The following is a 25606-nucleotide window of genomic DNA, read 5'->3' as shown; positions in this document are numbered from 1 at the left end:
AATGACTAATTAGACATTTTAAAACTTTATCATTTGTGTTTGTCTTATTTTATATTGATTTATCTAATTTATTCATATTTAACAGTTTCAGGGACCCTGATTGCTTTGTATGGTCTAGGGCAAACCCAATTTATCCTGCAGATCCTAGGTTTATAAAGTATTTTTTAATTTATAGAAATTAAATGTGTACTGATTTATGGTGATCTGTAACAATATACAATTCATGCTACATATTTAATGCAAATCAGTAAATGTGCCTTACCACGTAAACATAAATAAAAACAAAGACCATGTAATCATTCTATGAGGCTACATATTTAATGCAAATCAGTGAATGTGCCTTACCACATAAACATAAATAAAAACAAAGACCATGTAAACATTTCAATAGATGCAGAAAAAGCACATAAAATTCAGTACCTCTTAATGGAAAAAAGAAAAAAACAACCTTACAAACTAAGCACAGAAGGAACATATGTCAAAACAATAAAAGCTATATATGACAAACCCCCAGGAAACATCATCCCAAATGGGGAAATATTAAAAGGATTCCTCCTAAAAACTGACACAATGTAAGTGTAACCACCTCTCTTCAACATAGTATTGGAAGTCCTAGCCGGAACATCATGTCAGGAGAAGGAAATAAAGGGCGTACAAATTGGGACAGAAGAGGTCAAAATATCTTACCAATGGTAGAATCCTATTTCTAGAAAATGCTAAATATTCTAACAAAATATTCATTGAATTGATAAATAAATTCATCAAAAGCTCAGGTTGCAAAATCAACACATACATATATCACTAATATTTCAATATACTAATAACAGTCCAGCTGAGAGTCAAATCAAGAAAGTCGTGTTCTTTGCTACAGCTTCAAGGAAAATAAAGTGTCTAGGAATATATTGAATCAAGTGGTGATAAATATCCAGATAGAGAACTATAACACACTGATGAAAGCAATGATAAACGATTAAAAATAAATGGAAAAACAACCCTGGCTCATGATTAGCAAGAATCAACATTTTTTTTACATGTCCATATTGCCCAAAGCAAATGCAATTCTCATCAAAATACCAATGTTATTTTCACAGATTAAAGAAATAATTGAGACTTTTATGAAACCCCATAAAAAGATCAAATAACCAAAGCAATTATTAAAAAAAAAAAAAGAACAATGCTTAAGACATTACATTAGCTGACTTCAAATTATTCTATGAGGCTAAAGTAAGTAGCATGGTCCTGATACAAAGGCAAAAACATAGACCCACAGAAAAGAATACAGAATCCAGAAACAAAACCGTGTAGGTATGACCCACTGAATTTTGACAAAGCAGGCAAAAACACACCTTGGGGGAAAAGATGCTCTATATTCAGTAAATTGTGCTGGGATCATTAAAAGCAAAAGAATGAAACAAGATTCATGTCTCTCGCTGCATTCAAAAATTAAGTCACGATAAATTAAAGACCTAAAAGTGAAACCCCAAACCATAATAAGTTTGGAAAAAACCATAGACTTCAGCCTAGGCAAAACATTTATGACTGAGACCTATAGACAATATAGCAACAACAAAATAATTATATAGGACTAACTTAAAAAGTTTCAGCACAGCAGAAGAATCAACAGATTCTTTCTACAGAATGGGAGAAAATATTTCCAAACTATCCATCCAACAAAGGGCTAATATTCAAAATCTACAAAGAGCTCAAACAAATTGGGGGGGAGAAAAAAACACTAAAAACTGGATAAAATATATGAACAAATCTTTTTAAAAGAAGATAGACAAATGGCCTAAAAACATATGAAAACTTATTCAGCATTACTAATCATCAGGAACATGTAAATTATAAAGACGGTATGGAGTTTCTTCAAAGAACTAAAAATAGACTTACCATTCAGTCCAGTGATTCCATTGCTAGGGATCTATCCAAAAGTCAAGTGATTATATAAAAAAGACACCTATACCTGAAGTGTCACAATAGCAAAGATAGGGCATCAAGGTGACTGCCCATCAATTGTTAAGTGGATAAAGAAAATATAATCTCTTTCTCTCTCTCTCTCTCTCTCTCTCTCTCTATATATATATATATATAAAATGCATGTGTGTATACAATCCATGTACAAATATATACATGTATATATTAAATACACACCATGAAGTACTGCTAAGTAACTAAAAAGGAAATGAAATAATGTCTTTTGCAGCAACTTACAACTTGGATGGACCTTAAAGCTATTATCTTAGAAATGGAAAAACAAATACCATATGTTCTCACCAATAAGTGGGAGCTAAACAATAGGTACATATGGTCATAAGGCAGCATAAAAGACATTGGAAACTAATAAAGGGGATCCCAGGAAGAGCTGAGGGATAAGATCTTACCTGTTGGGTACTATGTCCATTACTCTGGTGCCAGGCGCACCAAACATCCTGACTTCAGCAGTGTATAATTCATCCATACAACAAGAACATCTTTACCCCCTAGTATTTTGAAATAAAAATTATAAAGAATTGCTATATATCTTTTTACAAAATCAGTGGAATCAGAAACCAGAGTTCTATATAATCTTAACGTTTAACTAGACCACCTTTGTTTCACCTTTCTCTACCATTCCTGCCATAGTTTTTACAATATACTTGAAGTTCTAGAAAGACATTAAATTTTCACAATCTGTTATCAGCCCAGCCTTTTGTTGGTTATTCCCATCTCTGGCTCCTGGAACATTCCTCCTTACAATAATTTCTTTCTTTGATTTGATGTCAAATAATCCTTTTAGCCAGTCAGTGACTAAGTAGCTTTGAAATGTTGTTTGCATGACCATCCTGTGCTGGGAACTATGGAAAACAGTAAATACATAAGACATGGTCTCGGGTCCCACACATCTCACAATTTCCTACAGTACCAACAATTAGGAAATATTAATAATTTATGCTGACTAATTTATGAAGCGATAGAAACACAAAGAATAAATTTGGATTTTGTGAGTACCTGTAGGTCAAGTGGAATGATACAGTCATAAAACATTTGACTGGCAAATTATAATTTAGCTGGAGTCAAATAATTCAGTATTAATGTAGGGTTGTTCCTCCCTCTTTAGTTTTTCACATTCTTAATCATTCTTTGCTTTCTTTTTCCTAATTTTACCTCTTGGCCTGCACCATGCCCCAGCCTAGATTTCAGAATGAGCAGCTGTGAAGCTGCAATGATTAAATAATGGTCTTCAGAGTCAATCTGCTTGTGTGCGATTCATAACTCTTCCACGTTGAATGATCATGTTCCCTCAAATTCTTCATGTCTCACTGGGAATAATGATACAACTTACTTTGTAAAAGTGAGAGGAAACTTACACGCATCAGAAAATTAAAGTTCTGGGAACAATATCGAGCAAATGGAAAACACTTAGTAAACTTAGTCATTGTTATTATTAGTGAATAAAATCGTAGAGACTGGTTTATGTTAACAGTTCCCTCTTTGACCTTCCAGATCTTGTCACTCCCTTTGGTATAATAAAATATAAAAGCATTTCAGATTTCTGGGGGTTGACTTTAACAAATCTTATGTAAGATGTATATGGGCTCATAAATTATACCCAGGAAGTCAGGTACAAATGCTAGCTCACTTCCAAATGGATAAAATCTATGCTTTAATTAAATTGTTCTTCACCTCTCTCCATCATCTTTATAACATTTTTATACTCTTTAGGTGGCTAGCTCCTAAGCGTGTTATATCTGGACTCCAAATAACCTTAAATACCTCATAAATATTATGAAAACAACATCTTCACACTCCAACTTGGTTCTTATGACATTTAATGAAAAAGCCTCGGTTTTCTGTCTCAATATAAACAACAATAATATTAAAGGCTAGGAATCAACCTTGAGTTTCCAAATAATCATTATTTATTTGGCAATATTTTATGAATTACAGTTAGTCTCAGGTAGTAGAATCTGAAAACAGCCTGTGATGTGGACGTCTGTCAAATTTTCACAATAAAATTTTTTTGTGTAGTATTGAACCTCACAAAATTTTGCCCAGGAAAGTGTGCATTATTATATTTCATATAATAGGTGACATACTAGGTGACCTCTACAGACGCCCATGATTAAGTGATACCACAATAAAAACTCTTTTTGCCACAGTCTGTCACATAGTAGCAGCATAATGAATAGTTTTAATTGAACAGATAAATGAAGACTTATCTTCAATGCATGAACCTGCTATTCATCCGATGTGCAGGGCCCCTAGACATGACTGGAGCAGAGATCCAAAAATGTTTAATGACTTTCCATCTCCTCACAGAGCTGATTTTATGGAAAAAATAAAGTTGGGGAGAAAGGCTTAGGCTTTCTAGCCCCTCATAGATTCTCAAAGCTAGCAGCTGAGAATTCCGTGTGTCTGTGCAAGGAAATTCAAATGAACATGAATAACATAAATTTGCATTTGCCTAGAGATTAGAAATAAGGGGCACAGTTATCTCTGTGAGATATACCTTATGGTCCCCCGAAAAATGCATTTCTCTGAGAAAAGTACTACTGTGCACACACATAAAAGTTACCTTCTAAATCTGTCATCATATTAACATCATGTATACATGATAATTTCTCAATAGCTTTCCATATTCTACACCACACATTACTAGTACTTCTACTATCTTTAACAAGAATTGTCTTATATTATCTAATACATAAGATAAAATGAGAAATAGTATATTATGTTCTCATGCAACAGAGCACCAGCCTGTATCTCCTGAAGGGTTTACTTTATTTTTTTTTCATCGAACAGTTATCTTTTAAGATATAAACTGGGGATGCTGTAGAAAATACACTAAACCTCAAAGAGATTACATTCTGTTAGAAGTAGGGGAAAAAAAAACTGTACAAACAAGAACCTAATTTGAAATGCTGGTAAGGACTAAATACGACATAAAATTAGGAAGCTCCTGCTCACGCTGGGCACTGTGAACAGCATCAGTTCTCTGAGCCACAGCCCATTTTTCAGTGGTCCTCCAAGCCGTAGGGAGGATGACAAAACACCATGGAAGCCGAGAAATGATAAATGATGGCCCAAAGCAACTTGATAGGAAACAAGAGGTCTGAGGCCAGTGTCTCAGATGTCAGAGCTGAAGTGAATAGTAAGCCTGCAAAAGGAGGTTAGGTTCAAGTTGTAGACTAGCCACTCACCCAAGTTGCATACTGAAGACCCTCACAATGCGCACGATAGTATTGAGAACATTGGATATTTATTTTTCCATTCTTGGGATCCTTTGCTGGCAAGAGCATGTTTTAGCTCCATCCCGAGGAGCATGGAAGATGTAAAGTCTCTTGGTCACCTGCCTCCATATCAGAGTCATGAAAATTGGACCAACGCCTCACAATGCCATCTTTCTAATTCTCTGGTGTGGGCCTTCCTCTTCTACTTCTGAGGAATTTAGAGATTACATTGGGCCCACTTGGATCATCCAGGATAATCTTCTTAATTTTAGGTCAGAACTAGACAACTATATTCCATCTGAATCCTTAATTCTCCTTTCTTGTGTAACCTAACATATTCGTGTGTGCTGGAGGTTAGAACATGGACATCTTCGAAAGCCCATTTTTTTTCTATTCATCACAGTTGCATACATAGAAGATTTCCTTCATTAATGAGACAAGTTTCAGTGTTTCATTCACATTTTCAAAAAGTTCACTGATTTTTTTTCTCACAAAAAAATTGTTAACTAAATCAACTGAATATTTTTAATAAAAATGTTTTAATGAAAAGACTTTAGTGTCTTAAATCTGAATCAAGTAGAAAATTAATCTTTAACTAACCTGCCCATGTCTGGGCAAAATTGCTGCAATGAAACAAAAACTTACAAAACAGCAGAAAGAACTAAAACCAAAAGTGAAAACCTACAAAAGGGCCAGGGTGAAGCCCGGGGAGCTGAAGCACAGCGCGTCCGCTGCAGCTCATGATAAGGATATAGATGAACTAGTTTCGTCTGATGGTAAAGGTGACAAACTAAAGCATCAAGAAAAGACACTCCAGCCACAGGTCACCAGCACTAGCCTCCCTGTGAACGCTCTCGGACATAACCACAGCTCCACTGAACAGATCAGGGGTCATTTGAACGCCGAGGTTCCTGAGAAAGATAAATCCAAAGAGCAGGAGAGAGACCACTTAGAGTCCAGTAAGGACATCACCAAGGAGCACAAGGGAAGGAGGCGCACCTGCCGGAGACTGGCACAGCCGCCAGGGGGCGCAGCTCGCGAAAGACTAAGCAGCTGGCCCCGGGCCATCACCCTAGTGCAGAGAGCGCCCAGGCCCAACAGCACCTGAAGCTGGGACGCTGAGCAAACAAGAGCCAGCTGACCTACAAGAACCCCAAGAGGAGCCAGGATTTCTCATAGCAACCTATAGTCTGTGGAAGCAAAAGAACATCTATAATGCAGTCCAGGAATAGAACCCAAATCAGGAGAGGAGTCATTTTGAAGTCTTACAATCCCAAAATCTAAGATGTCAAGAATAGTGAAACAGTAGAGGAAAGATAGCTCGCTAAAATGGCTATAAAAGGTGAGGAGCTGGAAGGGACGTTTTCTGATGTTGACTCAGTTAATCCCGGGTGATTCTGGCAATATTGGGAGGCCCGTTGAAGTAAATGATTGTACTAAAATTTAGATAGTTAAAAATCTCTATGTACATCCTCTTCAATGTTTCATTGAAAAATATATCTTACCTAAATAGCATTTACTAAATATCAAACTTTGAATCTATTAACTTGGTGATGGCTTGAAATCATTAACTTGATGTTGTTTACAATTTATTTTCAGCATCCAAGTTTAGCTATTATTATTCAGATTTAGGGCTTTGTCTATTATGTCAACATATACCTTAAGCCTTTTATAGATCCAACTTTCAGATAGATAGTGTGTTATAATGAATTGAAATGTGAATATGGTGAAAACATTAGCCTTCATGGTTTTCTGCATGATTTGAACTTTGAAAGGTCAAAGCTAGAGATAGAAATCTAACAGAAAACAAACTTGCAGTCAAATAAGCTTACATATAGATGCACAAATGTTCAATAAATATTAGTTTACCAAATTTAACAGCACTTTGAAGAAATCATTCACCATGATCAAGCGGGTTTCATCCCCTGCATGCAAGGATGTTTTAACATACACAAATCAGTAAATGTAATTCACCACATAAACAAGAAGCAAAAACAAAGATCAAGTGATATCTTGATAGATGCAGAAAAAGTATTCAATATAATCCAACACCCTTTCATGATAAAAAACCCTTAACAAACTAAGTATAGGAGGAATACACCTCGAAATTATAAAAGCTGTATGTAACAAAGCCACAGCAAACTTCATATTGAATGGGGTAAAGTTGAACACATTCTCCCTAAGAATTGGAGCAAAACAGTGTTTCCCATGTCATCACATCTATTCAATATTACTAGTGCTGGAAGTCCTAGCCAGAGCAACCAGGAAAAATAAACAAACAAAGGCCATCCACTGGAAATAGGAGATCAAACTATTCCTACTTGCTGACCACATGATGTTATATCTATTGGTAGAAAACCCCAAGGACTCCATCACAAGACTGTTAGAATTGATAAATAAATTTAGCAAAGTCTCAGGTTACACAAATAAATAGAATTCCTATATAGTAATAATAGTCAAGCTGAGAGAAATATCAAGATTTCAATAACATTTGCAAGAGCTACAAAGAAAATAAAATGCCTAGGAATATGCTTAACTGAGCAGGTGAAAGATCCCTATATGGAATACCATAAAACACTGGTAAAAGAAATTAGAAATGACACACCTCCATGCTTATAGTTTTGTAGAATCAACACTGTTAAATGTCCAGACAACACATAGCGATTTAAAGATTCAGCACCATCCTCAATGAACAACCAATACTCTATTTCACAGATGTGGGAACAAAAAGAGCCCAAATAGTCAAAGCAATCTTAAAAAAAAATGAACAAATCAGGAGGCATCACATTACCTGACTTCAAATTATACTACAGGCCTATACTAATCAGATTGGCGTGGTACTCATATAAAAACAGAGACATAGACCAATGGAACAAGGTAAAAAACCCAGAAATAAAACCATGCACCTACGACCACTTGATCTTTGACAAAGCAGACAACAACATACACTGGGGAAAGGTAGCTATTCAATAAATGGTACTAGAAAAAACTGGATAATATGAAACATTGAGAAGAATGAAATAGGAAATTAATTCAACATGGACTAAACATTTAAATGTGAGGCATGAAGCCATAAAAATTCAGGAGGAAGAAAGAAAAAAAAAAATGGCTAGTGAGTTTGTTGATGTGCTCTCATTCTGTTTTCTGAATGTAGGCCTCTAAAGCAATAAATTTTCCTCTCAAAACTGCTTTGGCAATATCCCACAAAAAAAAAAAAAAAAATTCAGGAGGAATAAATAACGAAAATCTGTTCTTGACCTTGGCCTAGAATCAGAGGTATCCAACCTTTTTACTTTTCTTCCATAAGAATAAGAGTTGCCTTTGGCCACACATTAAATACACAAACACCAACAACAACTGATGAGCAAAAAAAAAGTCCATACATACTTTTTGTAATATCCAACACCACAGGTAAGCATAATAGGCCTCAAAATTCCCTATGGAGCCCCTTGGGCTGTAGGTTGGACATATCTGTCCTAGTTAAAGAATTTATGATTTTTTCTTCCAATCCAAACACAGCAATAACAAAAATAAATAAATGGGACTAAACTAAATTAAGAAGAATGCTGGGCACAGTAGCTCATGCCTGTAATCCTAGTACTCTATCAGGCCAAGGCAGGTGGATTGCTTGAAATCAGGAGTTCAAGCCCAGCTTGAGCAAGGTGAGTCCCAATCCCTACTAAAAATAGAAAACAAAACAAAACTGGGCATTATTGTGGGTGCCTGTAGTTCTAGCTTTTCAGGAAGTAGAGGCAGGAAGATCACTCGAGGCCAAGAGTTTGAGGTTGTCGTGAGCTATGAATGACATCATGACACTTTACCCAGGGTGATAGAGTGAGACTCTGACTTAAAAAGAAAAAAAAATTGTGCACAACAAAGGAAATAATCAATCTATTTAATGAGAGATAATATTTTCAAACTGTACATCTGATAAACAGTTTATATACAGAATTTACACTGAACACACACAAATCAGGAAAAAAAAACATTAAAATGAGTTCAAAAGATATGAACAGAAATTTTTCAAAAGAAGAGAGACAAATGGCCAACAAACACATGAAAAGTTATTCAATATCACTAATGATTAGGGAGATGCAAATTAAAAACACAGCGAGATTCTACCTGACCTCTGTCAGAATGAATGTTATAAAATGTCAAAAGGCGGTAGACCTTGGCATGGATGTAGAGAGAAAGGAGCACTTGCAAACTGCTGGTGGGACTGCACGTTAGTGCACCCTCTTGGGAAAGGAACATGGAGAGTCCTCAAAGAAAACATGTAGACTTACCATCTGATTCCTAAAGTCACTACTGAGTATCTATCCTAAACTAAGGAAAAGAAGTCATGGTGTCAAAAAGACAGAACTCAAATGTTTATTGCAACACAATTCACAAATGCAAAGATATGAAATCAACCTAATTGTCCAACAATTCATGAGTGGATAAAGAAAATGTGGTATGTATTAATATATACCATGGAGTACTATTTGGCTGTAAACAAAATGAAATAATGTTTTTTTGCAGCAACTTAGATGGAAATAGTGACAGTTATCCTTAGCAAAATATTTCAGGAATGCAAAGCAAACACCAAGTGTACTCACTAATACCTGGGAGCTGAATGATGGACAGATGTGAGCACAAAAGATGTAAAGAGCTTTGGAAACCAAGAATGGGGAAGGGTGTGTGTGGGGGAAGATCTGTGGGTATAGTAAACACTATGTACTGTATAATATGGTGACAGGTACTCTAAAAACCCTGTTAAGTATTATACAGGGTATCCGCATAACACAAACATTTGTACCCCCTTATAGGAGGATGGACAATTACGTTTGCAAATTTGTCCTAGAAAAAGTGCTACATACCTCCTTCCTGAACATCTCCATAATCACCAGATGGCCATGGAGAGTACTTTGAAGGTGACCAGAGTGATAATCAGCAATCAAGTGTGTAGCACTTTTTCTAGGACGAGTTTGGAAACTTAATTGGCTGACATATTTTGAAATTAAAAAAAAAAAAACCTTTGAATCTTTTTTCATTAGAGTCATAAAAGTATTGCCAGTTTCACAGATGTTTGAAACATGAAATTATTCCTTGCATGTGGAAACGCTTCAACTCTTGTGACATACTATCCTAATATAAGAAGTTACATGTATTTGTTATTTTATTGGATTTGCTCCTATTACCTAAGAAAACCCAGAAAATTTATCAGAGACAAATTTCTTTTTTTTTCTATTGTGCGAGGAACTTGAGTAGAGATACAGGCTAATCTGAAAAACACAGAAACCTACTTTTCTAGAACAGCTACTGTTAATAAATATAGTTGATGCCACGGAAAGATGGCAGGTGTCTGAGAACATCGTCTAATTCAGAATAACCCAGAGGATATTTCCTTTCCAGCAAAACATTATCCTAGAAGCCATGTCAATTCAAGGGGAAAAGGTACAATAAATCTCTTGAAATTTGGTGTTTACAATATGTCACGTAACACATCAGCTCCTCCAAACAAACTGAGTATGGATTCAATAGTTTATCATAACAGAATTTATGAAGTAGGCAATTACATTTGAAAACTCATGTGTTTGTGTGGGGAGTGAGTGTAGGCCAGGAGGAGAATGGAAGCAGAAAAATGATCACCAGAGCCACTGTGAAAATGATAATGCTCATTTTTTTGTAGGAGTCACAGATGAAAGCAATGAAAGAGACTGTACAACTCTGCTTGACGTCCGTTTTCCGTGATCAACCTCCCCCTTTGAGTCTAATCACATCAAATCCAACTCAGATGTTACTTCCCCCCAGGACGATTGCCTCTAAGCTTCCAGTTGCAAGGGCTAAAAGCAAGGTACATTTTATTCATGCTTTGAAAAGTAAAATCGATTAATGTACTCTCTTTAAAAGCTCATCCTATATAATCACCAGAGCGCATCCAATTGGGATATATAATTTATTGAAAGATTAACAAGAGGGCGGCGCCTGTGGCTCAGTGAGTAGGGCACCAGCCCCATATACCGAGGGTGGCGGGTTCAAGCCCAGCCCCGGCCAAACTGCAACAAAAAATAGCCGGGCGTTGTGGCGGGCGCCTGTAGTCCCAGCTGCTCGGGAGGCTGAGGCAAGAGAATCGCCTAAGCCCAAGAGCTGGAGGTTGCTGTGAGCCGAGTGACGCCATGGCACTCTACTGAGGGCAGTAAAGTGAGACTCTGTCTCTACAAAAAAAAAAAAATAGAAAGATTAACAAGAAAGTGGGAGATAGTAACCCAGTTTGCAAAGTCACCATAGTCCCTTGGAGAATGTTGGATGACAGCTTTTCTTTAATGGAGAACGTAGTAGCTGTTGCTAAGGCAAGATCGTCTAATTGTTAAAAATAAAACAAAACAAAACAAAATAATTTTGAAAGAAAAAAAGTCTTGTATTATATTTCCATGAACACTAAAGGTCTGATATAAAAAATACTTTCTCCTGGAATGTAAACCTCATTCTCACAAAAGTACTTTTTTGTTGTTGTTGTTTTAAACTCCTTAACTTTCAACACTGGCCACATACTTTAATCTCAGAGTACTTTTTAAAAAGTACACTTAGATATAGTTTAAAAAAAAAACTGACAAGAAAGGATCCTATTAAATCACATTTTCCCAGGTGGACTCCAGTCATCAGTAATTTCGAAAAATCCTAGAGGTTTTAATGAGGCTCCAAGTTTGAGAATAACTGATTTAAGTAAATCTTTTTTTGAATTCCTACAATCACTCTACTTTAGGAAGAGCAAAGGACATTTCAATAGTGCGTTTATTTCAGTCAAGAAAAATTTCATTTGTGGGTTTTACATTTAAATTAATCTCAACTGCCTGAAACAGTTATTGGAGAAGGGGGTTTCCTGTGGGATAGTATGTTAAAGAGCTGTGTTTCTGAGACTCGCCGTAGCATCACTGGCTAATGAAATGAGTGTTGTGGATACCAGTCTGACTTCTAGATGCAAATCTCTAGTGGTGAGCCCAGAAAAAAACTGGGGACCAATAAGGAAATATGTAATGATATGTTACATTGTTACATCTGGAACCATCTTCGTACTTATTTCTGAATATGTGGACTTAACAAGAATAAATTAGGGAAATGCTATTTTCAGCATGGAGAGTCAAAAATAAGTGGAATCGAACAAATCTAATACACTGTTTTTATCTGAAACTAGTCTATGTATTGACTACACAGGTGCAGTTTGTATAATGTCATTATGAAATCTTATTGTATTTGTCCCTTATTTTAAAGTATATATTTTCATACTATCACCTTGCTCTAGGTTTATCGTATACCGAAGATCCTCTAAAAATTTTGAAACCAGTATTTTTCTTCTTAATTTTTGCCTGCCTCTTGTTTGATGAAAACTCTAAAGTGTTAATTTAAACAAACTCAGGCAAGAAAAGTACACGATAGTGTAATTTTATATTCATCATTAAGAAATCCTAGGATCCTGGGTAAATTCCTTGAAACTGGTTATTGGTTATGCTCTCCCCAATAACCTCAACCACCTGCCATGAAGCCACACTCTGATTTCATTTAGTGTGGGTCTCTTCGTTAGTGTGGGAAGAATTCAAATTCAGGCTCATTAAGCCTGATGACTTTGGGCAAAGCCGCTTAGTCATTCTTTGGGCATGTTGCATTTGTCTCCCGCTCAAACTATATTTGCTTAGAACAATTATTAAAATCGGGCTCTGTATGACCCTGAATATGTGGGTGACATTACTGATTGTTGTTTTAACTGGGTTTCTATGAATAAATGTATGTCCTGCCATCGGAACACATAATAAATATTTATTGTTTCTCTTTGCTTATCACAGAAAAACATAGAAAAGCATTTATAGGAGCCTGGTTTGGTGGTAACTCATTTTTCAAAAAACAATAACAGGAAAATTCAATTGTTTAAGATAAAGTTCAATAAGCCTAACTTAATGGTTTAGCATTAACTTAGCATTCTATTTTACAGATTAGCATTAAAATTTTGTATGGTATTTATAGTTTGCCTGTATTCTTTATCTTTTTAATAGTGGTGGGAATTGTTTTATATGTATCCTGGGGCTTAGTTTCTTTGTAGGCCCCTCATAAATAATATTTTTAAAATCCTGAATAAAAGAAGATGATGTGGGGAGTGTATAACAGAAGCAGTTTAGTCACGAAATAATTTTACTAAAAGGTAACTTGCCAATAGAGACACTTACTCAGTAGATCTGAGAAGTTGGCTAAGTTTAGCCACAGAGATCGCACGTGTCTGACTGAGAGTTGTGAGATCATCAAATCTCTCAGCCTCTCTGTTCCTCAGTTTCCTCCATGCCAATTTCAGAGTGTTATTACTGCATTAATTTCAAACTAATAATTATTAGTTTCCAGAATGTCTAGTCAATTTTATCTACATTTAATGTTCTTTTATAATTACCAACCCTTCTGTAGAGAAATATTAGAAAGATTTTTCCTGAAATCTGTAAAATATAGCCAAGAAATTTTTGGCTCACGTATGGAAAGATATGAAAATTTGTTTATTTTTCTTCCAGGAGGTTGGGCAATGTATCCAAACTTTTTATTTCTCTTTCTACAGGCATATATATGCACATGTGTCTCTAAATGTACACACATAGGTATATGTAAACACAAATATGACATACATAGATTTCTTCACTGTGGATTTTATTGATAGCTATGGTTTCCTTAGAGGAGGTCTTCAATATTACAAGAGCTCACTGAAGAAAGTTTTAGCAAATACTGTATGTATTGTTATGCCTACCTTTTTACTTATTTGTTTTTATGATGAAGCATGCCTAATATAAAACCCATTGGTCGTGTGACTAGAACCTTTCTGCTGAGGACCCTCAATGAAGTTAATGAGCTCCCTTTCTGTACTTGTGTGTTTCTTTCTGATTTGGGTGCCTCTTTTTCTCACTCCCCAGTTAGAATTTATCTTTCTACTCTCAGAGCTCTGAGAGTTGTGCATTTACTACTGTGGGTGATGTCTTGGGTACAGTTGCCTCTCAGTCTGCTCCGTCCATTAGGGGGATGATTGTGCTGTGCTCATCAATCTGCTTGATGTCATTCAGTGCCCAGAATAAAGTTTCTAGAGAATTTATTAAAATGACATTCCCTGTGTCCCCCTCTTCTTATTAGACATTTTTCTTGTTTAGAAGTTAGAAAATGATATATGACGAATGCTTATTAGATGCTTTGTATTCTCCTATATTCTTTTTCATCTATATACCAGGACTCTTAGTTGTTGGAGATGAAATGTGAAATGACACAGCCCTGACCTTTTGGAGATTGCAAACTAATTCTCTGTAAAGAAAAAAGAAGAAGATTACAAGGGAAGGGGTCTCCTCAGTAGTAGAGCAGGCCATATTTGTTTGTTTCCTTGATTAGTTGCTTGTTAGTATTTAGAATTTCATGGTCCAAATAACTTTGGTTATATATAAATAAAGACTAAGAAGATACTCAGCTCTAAATGCACATGAGATATATTTGTATTTTATCATCATGAGATTATGGATTTTTTATGATAAAATTAATGTCCTTGCAAATATGTAAAGAGTGTAAATTGAAACTAGGAGATCTGATCTGCATTTTACATAAATGATCCCAAATAAAGTAGAAAGGAACAAACCAGGTGGCAAGCTAGACTACTGATCTATGCGGGAGGTAAGGATGACCAGTGCCCTGGGGCAGAAAGTGCAGGTGAGATTCCAAGTGTTACTGAGGCATAAAACTAGCCTGGGCTAGTGACTAAATGGGAAGCGTGAATGGAGGAAAGAAGAACAATCTCCTGGTGCTTGAATTCATTCATTGAAACACAAAAGGTGAGAGGAAGTTTTAAAGGGAAACCAACGTTGGTTTATTTTCTACATCCTATGTTTGCGGTGTTTGTCATGAAACTACACGTATTTATCTATCCAGCAGGTAATTCTACAATTGAATCTGGAACTGAGGTATGATTGCTGAATCAAGGTTTAACATTATTGTCACTGGATAGCATTTAAGACAGAAATAAATGAAATGACCTGAAAAGATTGTATAGAATGAACAGGATGAGGGCCACAAAGACCCCAGACAGAAGTAACTTGGGTATGGTTTTATGTGTACTCTAATAGATAGAACACTTGTGGGCCATCTCCTCTTATTTTTGGCTGAGATATTCTCCATCATATATTTGAGCTAAGATCCATGACTTTTCCTTGCCTCTTTTATGCGCGCAAAAGATGAAACCATGCATATGATTGTGTATAGTGAGAATGGTGAATACTTCAGTGGTCTATCAGACCTGGCTCATGCCTCCTTGCAAAAGTGGACTGTTAAGTTTTCAGAGTTTGTACTAGTTAGCTGTTAAACATAAGCATGAAAAAACATTAATTACATAATAGTTTGGTAAGTATAAATGTGCTAGCGAGTGTTCTATCTATGCTCTTGGGGATATTTTGTCTTTTGGATCTGCATAATGCTACATAATGACATGCTACCGCTTATATCTTTACAACATATGTTCAATGACACCATCATGTTGGTAGATTGAAATTAGTAATATTCATACCATAGACATTGACCAAACGTAAAGCAGGGTCAACCCTAAGCCGCATTGCTAACGAGTAGATTGCTCCTGTGCGTGTGCAAGCATGAAACATTTAAGACAGGCCTGCTGATTATCATAGATATTAAATTACATACAATGTGTGATCAGTGTATTTTTTTTTCTTTGCTACCGGTTGTGTGTGTGGTACAGCTAGATGCATAGTAGTGCTCAGAAAAGGCAATACAATTAACAAGCTAAAAGGCTTGTTTAAGGATATTCTGAAAAATTAATTTTTGTGTATCCACTGCAATGTTTGATGTAATTATATTCAATTTATTATAAAACATTAGATACGACTTAATATAATTTTCAAAATACATAAATATAGGGGGAAGAGCAGAAAACGTATGACCAAGATGTGTAACATTTTTAAATGAAAATAGATGAATTGGTACAAAGTAATCTTTGGTTTTTACAATTGTGTAATATGGAATTCAAGAGCTAGGATTCATTTAATTCTGATATCATGATCAAATTACTTAGCTTGTCTGAGACTCATCTTCTATATCTGTAAAATGGAGATAATAACAGCATCAACCAGTTGTGGAGATCAAATAAGGAAATTTATGATAACGGGATATAGAGTAGTTCGTGACACTGAGCAAAGAGATAATTATATATGAAATAAACATTCTAATAACTTGAAACCAGGGTTAACATATGAGAAAATTTAAAAAGGGTACTACTTTAATTTTAAATTGTTTACTTTGTATTATTGTTCAAGTTGAAGGATACATCTATTTAATACATCTACTTAAATGAGTACCATGTCAATTTTTTAGCATAAAAGTATACCAGAATCCTCAAAAATACATGCAGTGTCAGGGATCATGACAGTAAATGTCATAAAGAAAGGAGAAAATTTAAAAACAGCAGGAATGAGAAGCCATTTAGATAAGCAATGCAGATAACCAATGAAGTAGTTGTTTTGTGAAAACCCATATATCATCCACAGTCCACGCTGTTACCATTTTTTACCTTTTTCTTTCCATGGAATTCACCACGTTGGCTGTAGCTGCAGTTTGCATTGTTAAAGGTGTTATCTACTTAATTGGACAGGGATGATTTGTTAATTTTTGTTTAAGTTTTAAGAAATGCCAAAGTCATTTCTGGGCACCTGTGGCCCCTCTTCAGGAGCTTAAAGATGTTCATGTAAAAATTTCACTCTGCTTGGTGCCTGGAGGTACAGATAAAGCCAGGTGGATTTTTATTTTTCTCTTCTCTGCCAAAAGTCTGTTGCAAAACAGTTTTCAAGAACTCTCAAAACAGTGCACCTGGAATAATAATAGACCGAGATTCTCAACCTAGGCAGCATCTTAAAATCATCAGGTGCTTCAAAAATGCTCACTTTGAGTGTCAGTCCTCCAAATTCTCATATGAACTATTCATTCTCATATGAATACAGTTTAGTTTAGGGGATTACTCAAAGCTCCCAGATTTTTCTAATTGACAGCCAGTTGAGAATATGTAAGAACCTTACTCTAATAATAAGCAAAGACTCTTAGAAGTAAATTTGCCCTTTCTCCCCACTTTTCTGCATTTAGAAGAAATTTCTCACCTAACCCAGAGGTGATCAGTTTCTACAGTTTTGTTTTTCTACATGTTTTCTCTCTTTAGTTAACCATTTCTTTTTATCTCCAACATCTACCATTCATTGGCTTGCTTTACATATTACAATTATATTTTATATCTTCTCTACCCAAGATTATAGTGAAGATAAAAATGAGGATGTGAGTTGAAAATATTTTTTAAAGTATTATAATTAAGAAATTTTGTTTTGATTTCCTTTTGAGCTAGGAAGTGTTAATATATTATTTAATTACTCCCTGACATATATGACATTTTTGTCTAATGTAAACTTTATGTTAAAATATGTCCTATTTTGCATGTTATGATATTATATATTTAATGAGTACATAGATATTTATAAAATTATAAACTATGAAATATACATTTAAACTGGTTAATATCAACATTGAACTTAAAAGGACTCTGTGAGGTTTTATTTTTAGTGTTTGTGTACAGATTTGTACATAGGAATGGTTTAAAACTGAATTCCCATAGTGTTCATCTGTTCATCCACAACACATATATATGATGAGAAAGATAATTATGCAACTTTATTACTTAGATATTTCTATAAATGTCTTTCAAAGACATTTGTTAGCAATCTTGGGACACTTCTAAAATGAAAATAAATCAGAATAAAACATTCTTGGTAGAAATGTTGTTTTATGTAAATCTAGAAAGTTGTACATATATATGTTTTGAGGAAAAACTTCACTAATAAATACTTCTATGTTACAAAAAAAGTCCCCTAAATTCTATTTTAGTTTCTTTATATTTTTATATTTTGAGACAGAGAGTAGAATGGTGGTTATCTTTAGAATTTTCTGGACACTCATCATATAGCCATGACTTTCCTAGTTCTTATATTCTAACAAACATTTAGTTATCTTAAAGGTATTTTAGTTTGTTTCCAACTTGTATGCATAGTTCAGAAAGACCCCAAACATTCTCTCTAGTGATTATCAATACAAGGGGCATTTTGGCTTTGATAGTAGAAATTCTTGTTCAACTTTTTAAATGTTTCTTTAGGCAAAGCATATATTCTTAATCTCAGTAACTCTGTCTCCAACAGGTCTGCTTCCTTATACATTTGCAAAAGGGAAGAATATCAATAAGACATTTATTCAACTTATTATTTAATGAACTTATTATGTTCATTAAAAGTTATCAGTATTTCTTTCCACCCCAACATTTATTGATTTTTTAATTTAATTTTTATATTGAAGCCAGTGGGCATTAAGTTTGTAAACAAGGAAAAACGGACCCAATTCGAGATTTAAGACAATATAAAAGGAAGAATTAAGAGGACAGGTACTTGGAGTGAACAAAATTGTCTGGAAAGGATAAAGTTCTTGGTGAGAGACAGTTGAGTGGCAATGAAGAATAAGACAAGGGCATGGCCTTGAGAAATTCAAAAGGCATAAAGTTTGGAGGAATTTGTGATGAACTGGAGATGTGAAAGCTTGTTGATTGTGTTAGGGAAACTGGTTGTGAAGGCCAGAGTGAACAAATGCAATGGAGGTGTTTGTTTACAAGATGGAAAGAGATTTGAGTACTTTTTAAAATAGAGAAGTGATGGCTCACGCCTGTAGTCCCAGCACTGTGGGAGGCCGAGGCGGGTAGATTGCCTGAACTCAGAGGTTCGAGACCTGTATGAACAGCAGTGAGCCAGAGTTAACACCCCGTCTCTACTAACATCAAAAACAGCCAGACATTGTGGTGGGCATCTGTAATCCCCGCTACTGGGGAGGCAAGGGGACAGAGAATCGCCAGAGGAAGAACATCTAAAAAAAGAAGAAAAAAATGAACAACAACAAAAAAAGTACTTCAAATGAAGAATGAACAAGCAAGCTGAAATTTAAAAAAAAAAAAATTAAAAAAAGAAAAATATATTGAATACCTAAAATAGAGATGATATCGTAAGGATGCAAAATTCCAGAAAAAGGAGTAAGAAGTATGAAAATGATTACAAGGTGGGAAGTTAGACGTGGGAGGAGTAAGGACATAGCAAGTTTTGAGATGGGAGATAAATTGACAAAGATGAATGAAGAAGGTATAGATAAATTTTGAGGTAGGTGGAAGGGCGTTGTAAGGTGTGATGTCTCCTGACCATTGGCTCATCAGTCAAAATCAGGTTCTTACTGTGTCTAGAGCAGACTCCACACAGGCAATGTAAATGTGTCCTAAAACCTCAATTACTCTCCTTTCATATTCACACTAACTCCAATTTCTAAATCTCCTGTTTCATTCCTGCGAGTGTAGTGCTTTGTTCTTCAATCCTAAAGGCAGAAATATGAGAAAATAGACATAAAGTTAGGAAGCATGACATCCAATGAAGTGATGCGTTACTTCAAATGAAAGTTACCAAAAGCAAATGGAAAATTGTACCCAAACTTAATATCGATTAAATTTAAAAAATAAATTCAAAGGAAAATTCGCAAATTTGTGTATGTTCACAAATTTACAATTATAATCTAATGTACTATAGTAATGAACTTACTCAGAATTCACTAGTGTCTTATGTACTAAAAACTCTTTTCTTATTAGAAATGTTACATTCTAACATGTTTGCCTAAATAGCATCATGATGTATATAAAGAGAAGCTAAAAATACTTTTTCGGGGGGTGTTTCTTGGGTTGATGTTTAATGGTTTCTCTAAAGCATTAGGAAGCTCCATTAGATGGGCCTCCTGAGTATGCTGGGTTTTCTCTTTAACACTACTGTCCTGGTGGGTTGTGTTAGTATTTGTGGCTAAATGTCTAATACCAAGCACCAGCAATCGTGTGTAAGAGCACAAATCTGGAATTTAGGGCACCGATTGCAAATTCTAATTTCTGGCAACTACTCAATGCACGTGTGAATGAAGCTTTGAGAAATTGTACTAGAGATTTTGATTATTCCTTTGTGAAACAGAGATAATGAGTCAAATAAACCAAAATGTGTATGTGCTAGATTTATGGCATGATATCAGATATGTACTATCTCCGGTGCCTAAGAGAACAGACCTTAAAGGAAAACTGCCTAATTTTGAATCTATACCACTAATTATGCAAAAAGGGGCAACTTTTTGAACCAATTCCTCACAGTAACAAAAGGTTAATAATGCTATTCTTCTCAAAGTATTATTATGAGGATAAACTGAATATTATTAGTTTCAGATGCATTTGGCCTAATAGTATATTTTTGTGTGACTATCTCTGGGAAAGGTCATTGAAAAACTCTAAACAGTGCTTGACAAAAGGAAATAATCTGAGTGTTCACCAAAAAGATTTACACAAAAATACTTTCTAAAATAATAGGAAACTTAAGATTTTCCTATTTTCTAAAAGATAAATATATTATTTGTACTAGAGCTGATGAAAGTCCAGATAGTTATTTTTCATATTGATCCATCCTTGGCACACTATGAGTTGAATATAAATTGAAAGAAAATTCGTGGTAGTAACCTTGCTTTTCATCCTGCTGCCGAACACACTGAGATTCAGAATTTTATGATATAGGAAATGTGTCTGATTCCCCTACACTGCTTGTGTTCGGCTTTCCTATGACATACATGGTTGTCTTTGATCTCCCTTTATGATAGGATATTCTTTGAGTGTTTATAGCTACCTAACCTAAGAACTTATTTAAATCACTTACATTCTACAATACAAATTTTTCTCCTTTTCAGAATATTGTATGGGTTATCTTAGTAAGAACGAAGATATATGCCTATAAGTTTGAATTTTTGGCTGTTTCTGTCTGTGATAGGAAGAAAAGATAAAAATAGATGATTATGAAATATATGAATAGATAATTTAATGCAAGACATTATCCTGTTTATTGATCAGATACGTAGCACATCATCAGCAACTGCTCTCTCATAATATAGGTGATTATAGTTTGTTTACAGTTGCTCAGATGTGAATTTAAAAAGGTTTTCTTTTTTTCAGTATCTTGCAGGAGTAATTTGAGATTTACTTACGTTTTACATAACTCTAGCATATGGCTTATCGGATTGGTTATAAAGTCTAAACTGTCTGAACTTTTCAGAGACTGGTGTTACTTAGTTCCATATGTCAAATGCCTTGCAGAGTGCCTGAAACATAGCAGGTATGTGAGAGGAAAATGCCAGAAACATACCAAGGAATAGATTAAAAACACATAATTTCAATGATGAACTCCTTAACCAAACTACAGTTGAGACTGTACATCTCATTTCAGGAGTAACATTAATTCTAGGTTATAAAATTGATACTGAGGAATTTGAAGAGCCTAATCAACTTGATTCCAAATACAGCCTGGATTATCATTTTCTTAAAGTGAAAGCTCTATATGTAGAATATTAATACCATATTTTATTATGTAAGCTTTGTATTTTATCAAGTTTTCTTCAAATGTTGAATAATAATGATAATGAATTTGATTTATACAGGCCCTTATGGGTATTTTTGTAATTTATTTTATGACTATCATTGCATTAAATACAGCAGACTGTACTCTCACTATTATCCTAAAAAAATGAACTAAAATACAACCCCAGGTTTCTTATGCCAGTGCTAGTATATGAAACCACTCTTGTAAAAATGAATGTTATTTTGAATCTTTGAAATATTCTAATTAAAAGGAATAAACACTTAAATGCACGGTACTTCTTATACTTTTATCACACTGTTAAAATTTAGAAGGCCTTGGGCGGTGCCTGTGGCTCAAAGGAGTAGGGCGCTGGCGCCATATGCCGGAAGTGGTGGGTTCAAACCCAGCCCCGGCCAAAAACTGCTAAAAAAAAGTTTAGAAGGCTTCGTTCTATTCTTTTCTCACTGTTAATATCTTTGAACAAGATTTCCCAGGAAAAATCAAGAATATTGTGCAGTGATACTGATAGTATTCTGATGTTATCAATGAGAAAACAAAGGCTCACAAAGACTAATCATCCAACCTCAATCTCAAAACTAGATCACTGGCAACTGAACTCTTCAAGTCCCCTGTATCTTGGCCCTGGAATTTGGGAACCTGTCCATCCCTTTACATCTTCTGATGTAGTTCTAATACCAACCCACTCATGTTTATAAGGACATGTCAAAAATATATGGAAATTCTCTTTTTAGTATTTTTTAATGCAATCGCCTCTAAAAATAAAAATAAATACAAATTAAAAATAGAACATTGATTTGAACTTAAAGAAAGCACTAACCAAGGAAATAGAATACATCTGTAAATTTTTGAAAGATTTAGAGTCAAAATTAATTATAAGATAAAGATCTGCTTCATGATTTCACATTCCCTGAATTATCCTTTGTGTGAAACGAGACATGAGGAAGATGAGAGTTCATAGTATTTGCTAAATCCAATACTGGCCCCGTTACTTACATTTCATATGCGAGGTTTATAACTACGGTCTGAAAGAAAGAGCACCAATATCATCAGAAGGTGACAGTTTTATTCAGTGGGAAACAAGAGAGTCAGTGCCTAATCAAACTCTGTTCTTTGGTTTATTGAAACGGAGGTTGCAGTTGAGAGATAAAATCATTTTTCCCTTATAACTTTCTCACGGCCTCACACTCAGTATTTTTGCCACTGTATCATAAGCCACGTTAGTGAATGATAGCAGGATGTATGGATCCAAAACACGCATGACTATATGCAAAAGGTCATTCACTTAATCACATAAAACATGTCTCTGAAATGTGATCCCTCATGAAAGAGTATTAAGGTTATAATTTTAGTAGCAACCCCAGGTAGCAGTGTATATCCTAAAACCTGAACATGTTTTTTTCTGAATCAGGGATTTAACAAATAACTTGTAAGTGGAACTATACCAAGCTTTTGTTAGTAATCTACAGGCTTTATTTCTTTTAGTCATTGTAACTATAAAGATAATGTCCATTTTTTACACTCATGGAGTTGGATATCTCTTCAGAAGATATTTTTAGAAGATACTTCTTTGTGTTGCTGTGTGTCCTCCAAGGGTTACAAAATAGAATTAGTTTTGTAAGAAATTTATTTGGAGAAAATGCTTGTGAGAGAAAATAAGGAGATTGCCAGTTGAGGCTTCAAGAGCCATCGAATGCAGCCCTGACCACTGGGAAAGAGTGTGAGAATAAAGACAGATTAGATACAGAATGGCCAGGACTACTGTGCTATGCAATTCCACGAAATTTTTGGCAATGTCAGTGGGGAGCGATTAAACCAAAGTTATCCATCAGAAGAGTCCCGTATTTTCTAGGAATGGGCTACCTTAATAACCCTACTGCATCATATGCTGGTGAAATCACCGCTTAACAGTTGGGATCACTAGTCAATTATGCTCACTGCAGTAGGAACTCGGAGAGGTCCCATAGACTATGTAGCTCATTTTGCTAAAGCAGATATCACATTTCTCAAGAACTTCAGGTTCTTGCTGAACTGTGGCTTCTACATCTCCTGGATATACAATATCTTTACATTTTAGATAATTCCTTCATTTATTTTCTCCAATAGCTGAAAAAGCTAATCAATGTTATGAAAGGCTAACAGAACATCAAATTACTCATGTTCTTGATATCAACTCAAAAAGGCAGAATTAAAACTCGGTCAGTATGGCGGGTGTGTTATTGTGGAGACAGAGCGGGTAGAAACAGGTATTAACTCTGTGAAAGTCATTCTGATGCTAGTATTTTTTTTTTTTTTGTCTTCCTGTGTCTTTCAATCAAGAACAAATAGGGATAAATTATATGAGCACCTGGGAGCCTGTCAAACTGAGTATGTCACAATTTTAGATGTCCCGCATTAGGAATATGTTCATATTTCTTCGCAATGTAAAGATGTGGGAAACTAATTGCTATTCTTTAGTTCTTCTTCCTTCCTCTCCCTCAATTTTCACAATTCTTCCTTTCTCAATATTTATCATTGTCTCATCGTGTGTAAAGTGCATGGAAAAGCAAAGATCATTTAAAAAATTGTACAACGTGCACTCACTAATAATCGAGAGCTAATTATATATATTGCACATTACTAATTATTACACATGGGCCCACAAAAAACTAAAAATTGTTAGAAATAAAGAAGCGGGAAGTGAGTAGGAGATGAGGAGTAAGAACCTACCTATAGGGTAAAACATTATGAAAGGTATACATGTAACAAAACGATTTGTACCCCTTTAATATTTTGAAATAAAAAACCATCTGCAATCGAGTTTCTCTCTCTCTTTCTCTCTATATATAAATTCTAAAAACATTACCCATTCAATCATTTTGTATATGTAACATATGAAATTTAAAACATATTATTTATATATTAATACATTTCTGAAATGTTTTCTATTTTATTAGAGACATTTGACTGGTTGCTTCAAATACTGCTGACTTTCTATATTTGGGGGGGAATATAGGCTCTCGTCTCATCGTTTTTCTTCTCACATCACTATCATTGTTTTTGCCCTGGCATGCGTCTCTTTATAATTATCTTAACATTTCCTTATTGGTGAAAAGTTATAGTAGACACTGAGGCACATAGTGGAAGAAAGTGTGACCATCTTAATTAAAATTTCTTAGAAATATATTGCTCCTGTTTCTGGTTCTATAATATACTTTTATGGAGTTTACAACTGTAATGAGGGCTAATTTATTTTTTATTTATTTTTTTTTTATTTTAAGAGACAGAGTTTTCACTTTATGGGCCTAGGTAGAGTGCTGTGGCATCACACAGCTCACAGCAACCTCCAACTCCTGGGCTCAAGCGATTCTCTTGCCTCAGCCTCCCGAGTAGCTGGGACTACAGGCGCCCGCCACAACACCCGGCTTTTTTTTTTGTTGCAGTTCGGCCGGGGCTGGGTTTGAACCTGCCACCCTCGGTATATGGGGCTGGCGCTCTACCGACTGAGCCACAGGCGCCGCCCATGAGGGCTAATTTTTTAAAAAGTAAATGAACATATATTTGTATAAAAAGATATTAATTAGAACATTGTGAAAACAAATATATGACAGAATATTGGCCCAACTAAAAGTGTATATTCACAATGGACTGTCTAGCACAGACTTCTAAAGGGTTTCAAAATAACTTCTTAGAGCATGAAGAAATACTCAACAATTAACCATGTAGAAGAGCATAGATTCCTCCTAAGCAGGATATGAACATGATGACATTCTTGGCTTATCTACAAAAATAACACAATAGTGCAAAAGCCCACACAAACAAATGTTATTTATTAAAATCAAAACTATTGTTTTGTTCATTTGTTCTTTTTGTATAGAGGAACATGTTTAATAATATTACTCATGGGTT

At 35.0% G+C, this 25606-nt stretch overlaps 1 protein-coding gene across 1 annotated transcript in view; it reads left to right on the top strand.

The window, feature by feature from the left end:
• The window catches only part of LUZP2 (leucine zipper protein 2), a 489127-nt gene that overhangs the window by 404934 nt on the left and 58587 nt on the right, over positions 1-25606 (top strand). Inside the window, exon 9 of the mRNA XM_053562887.1 lies at positions 10882-11046. Coding sequence (XP_053418862.1) covers positions 10882-11046 — 165 coding nt within the window. The remainder of the gene's footprint in view (positions 1-10881; positions 11047-25606) is intronic.

The sequence above is a fragment of the Nycticebus coucang genome, chromosome 14, assembly GCF_027406575.1.
Source record: "Nycticebus coucang isolate mNycCou1 chromosome 14, mNycCou1.pri, whole genome shotgun sequence".
NCBI classification, from domain to species: Eukaryota; Metazoa; Chordata; class Mammalia; order Primates; family Lorisidae; genus Nycticebus; species Nycticebus coucang.
The sequence above is the reverse complement of the archived record's forward strand: the minus strand, read 5'-3'. Positions and strand labels throughout refer to the sequence as shown.